General features: G+C 39.9%; 1 protein-coding gene across 1 annotated transcript; it reads left to right on the top strand.

The window, feature by feature from the left end:
* The first annotated feature begins 345 nt into the window (after nucleotides 1-345).
* Nucleotides 346-1,287, top strand: LOC103211150 (olfactory receptor 2G3-like). The gene has a single exon (XM_007957068.1). It carries the CDS (start codon nucleotides 346-348, stop codon nucleotides 1,285-1,287), a length of 942 nt encoding a protein of 313 aa, XP_007955259.1.
* Nucleotides 1,288-2,411: the final 1,124 nt, after the last annotated feature.

Here is a 2,411-nt window from a genome sequence, read left to right as displayed (position 1 = left end):
GAAAGAGGTAGATTTGAGGAAAAATGAAGCACTTTGGAATAATCAAGAAACCATTAATTATTAATCACTTCTGGTGTTGCTTACTTTATTGAACCATATCTTTTAGAAGTTCTTTAAGAAAGTCCTTCATACTTTTACTTTCCTCCTGAAATCAGACAAGTTTCTTTCTTTCTCCATAAACCCCCTCTCTCTTCACCTTCAAGGTCAATTTCTCCGAAGTACATTTCTGATTCTATTTGCCTCCTACAACTCAGCATTGATTCGAAACCTATGGGTTTGGTTATGGGTTTTGGACACAATGCCCATATTTTTATACTATTATGTGTCCTTTTCATAAGTAGGGCAATGAAGATGAATAATGAGAGTTTGGAAGGTGATTTCATACTGGTGGGCTTCTCTGATCAACCACAGCTTGAGAAGATCCTCTTCGTAGTTGTGCTGATTTCCTACTTCCTGACACTGGTGGGCAACACAGCCATCATCCTGGTCTCCATTCTGGATCCCATGCTCCATACACCAATGTATTACTTTCTTACAAATCTCTCCTTTGTTGACCTCTGCTTTACCACCAGCATTGTGCCTCAACTGCTGTGGAACCTCCATGGACCAGCCAAGACAATTACTCCTATAGGCTGTGCTATTCAACTCTATGTGTCTCTGGCACTGGGATCCACTGAGTGTGTTCTTCTAGCTGTCATGGCATATGATCGCTATGCTGCTGTTTGCAAACCACTTCATTATGCAACTGTTATGCACCCACAGCTTTGCCAGTCACTTGCAGGAGTGGCATGGTTGAGTGGAGCGGGCAACACCCTCATCCAGGGCACCATCACCCTTCGGCTACCTCTTTGTGGGAACCGGAAGATTTATCACTTCATCTGTGAAGTGCCTGCCTTGATCAAGTTGGCCTGTGTAGACACTCATGCCAATGAGGTCCAGCTCTTCATGGCTTCCCTGGTACTGCTCCTCCTACCTCTGGCACTCATCTTGGTGTCATATGGATACATTGCCCAAGCGGTGATGAGGATCAGGTCAGCACAAGCTTGGCGTAAAGCCCTTGGAACGTGTGGGTCCCACTTGCTGGTTGTATCTCTCTTCTACGGGACCAGCACAGCCGTGTATATCCATCCCAACAGCTCTTATGCCCAGAGTCAGGGAAAATTTATAACCCTTTTGTATACTGTAGTAACTCCCACCCTCAATCCCCTTATTTACACATTGAGAAACAAAGATGTAAAAGGAGCTATGAAGAGGCTGGTGCAAAAAGACCAAAGTATGAGAGAGTGAGAAAGTGATGAAGAAAAGGAGTGGACATGGATTAAATAAGGTGGGAGTGCTAAAAGACAGTGAAAGGCTGAAATGTATCCTGTAAAACAAAATTCTTAAGGCTCTCTGAAAAATTTATGAACAATTGAAATAAATTTTTTGATCATCCTACGTAACATACTCAAGATATCACATCCAGACTGACAGCTTGTTATCTGACAGTCCATTGGTTTACCCCATAAAGTACAAACAAGACTTATTCTTCCCAGAATCTCTGAAGTTAATTTTCCTCCCTCTCTGCTATTTCTCTTATATAAATCCTGGCTTTGCCTTGTTAGATAAAATCAATCTGTTAATTTATCTTCCTTTTATGGAAGTAAAAATTTTGTTGCCTTGAAGTCAGTTCCAACTGCTAGAGACCCCGTGATTTAGAGTAGACGTGGTCCATAGGGTATTCTTGACTCTTCCCTTTGTGGACACAGATTATCAGGCCTTTCTTCTGTGGTGCAATGGGTGAGTTCAAGCTGTGTTAATAGTTGAACACAAACAGATTACACTACCCAGGGCCTTCTTATACAAGTAAACATTTTACTAATAATTCAAGTTATTCTTTTATGGTTTATTCATGAAGACATTGAGATTGTACCTATTGGATACAACCCTTGAAACAAAAGGAAAAGGTAGTCTGAAAGTTCATTGTACCTAAGCTGGACTCCTGAACTCTTGGATTAACCTTTTCTTGGCTTATCTGAAAACTCCAGTGGTTCACCTTTTTTGGTTTGGATAGTCTATATCTGATTCTTTGTCAAATTAGCTCTTGACTGTGATTTTAATTGTACACAGTTTATTTTGTATATCCTGGTGGCAGCAGTGGTTGGTTTTGAGTTTTAAATTTTGCTGTATAATCATTAAGTGATTCTATTACATAATCCACAAAGCAATGTAAACACTGGCAAATGACAATGACAATGGATTTGAAACTAACTTATTTGGTGTGTGTGCATGTGTGTGTGTGTCTTTGTACGTAATTGTTTGAGAATTCAAATATTTCTGACAATTACACTTCCTGTCATGTATGATGCAAGATTGAGAGGTTTTTAGTCTTTTGTCTTTCTAAATTTTATGGAATCATTTTTGTGAATTTT

This window comes from Orycteropus afer, unplaced genomic scaffold (assembly GCF_000298275.1).
Source record: "Orycteropus afer afer isolate SDZICR_OR568_19922 unplaced genomic scaffold, OryAfe1.0 scaffold00701, whole genome shotgun sequence".
Lineage (NCBI taxonomy): Eukaryota > Metazoa > Chordata > Mammalia > Tubulidentata > Orycteropodidae > Orycteropus > Orycteropus afer.
This window is presented reverse-complemented; position numbering and strand designations above follow the sequence as displayed.

Bases quoted from the DNA above. Each gene is read 5' to 3' on its own strand.
- LOC103211150 (XM_007957068.1), top strand. From the start codon at position 346: ATGAAGATGAATAATGAGAGTTTGGAAGGTGATTTCATACTGGTGGGC.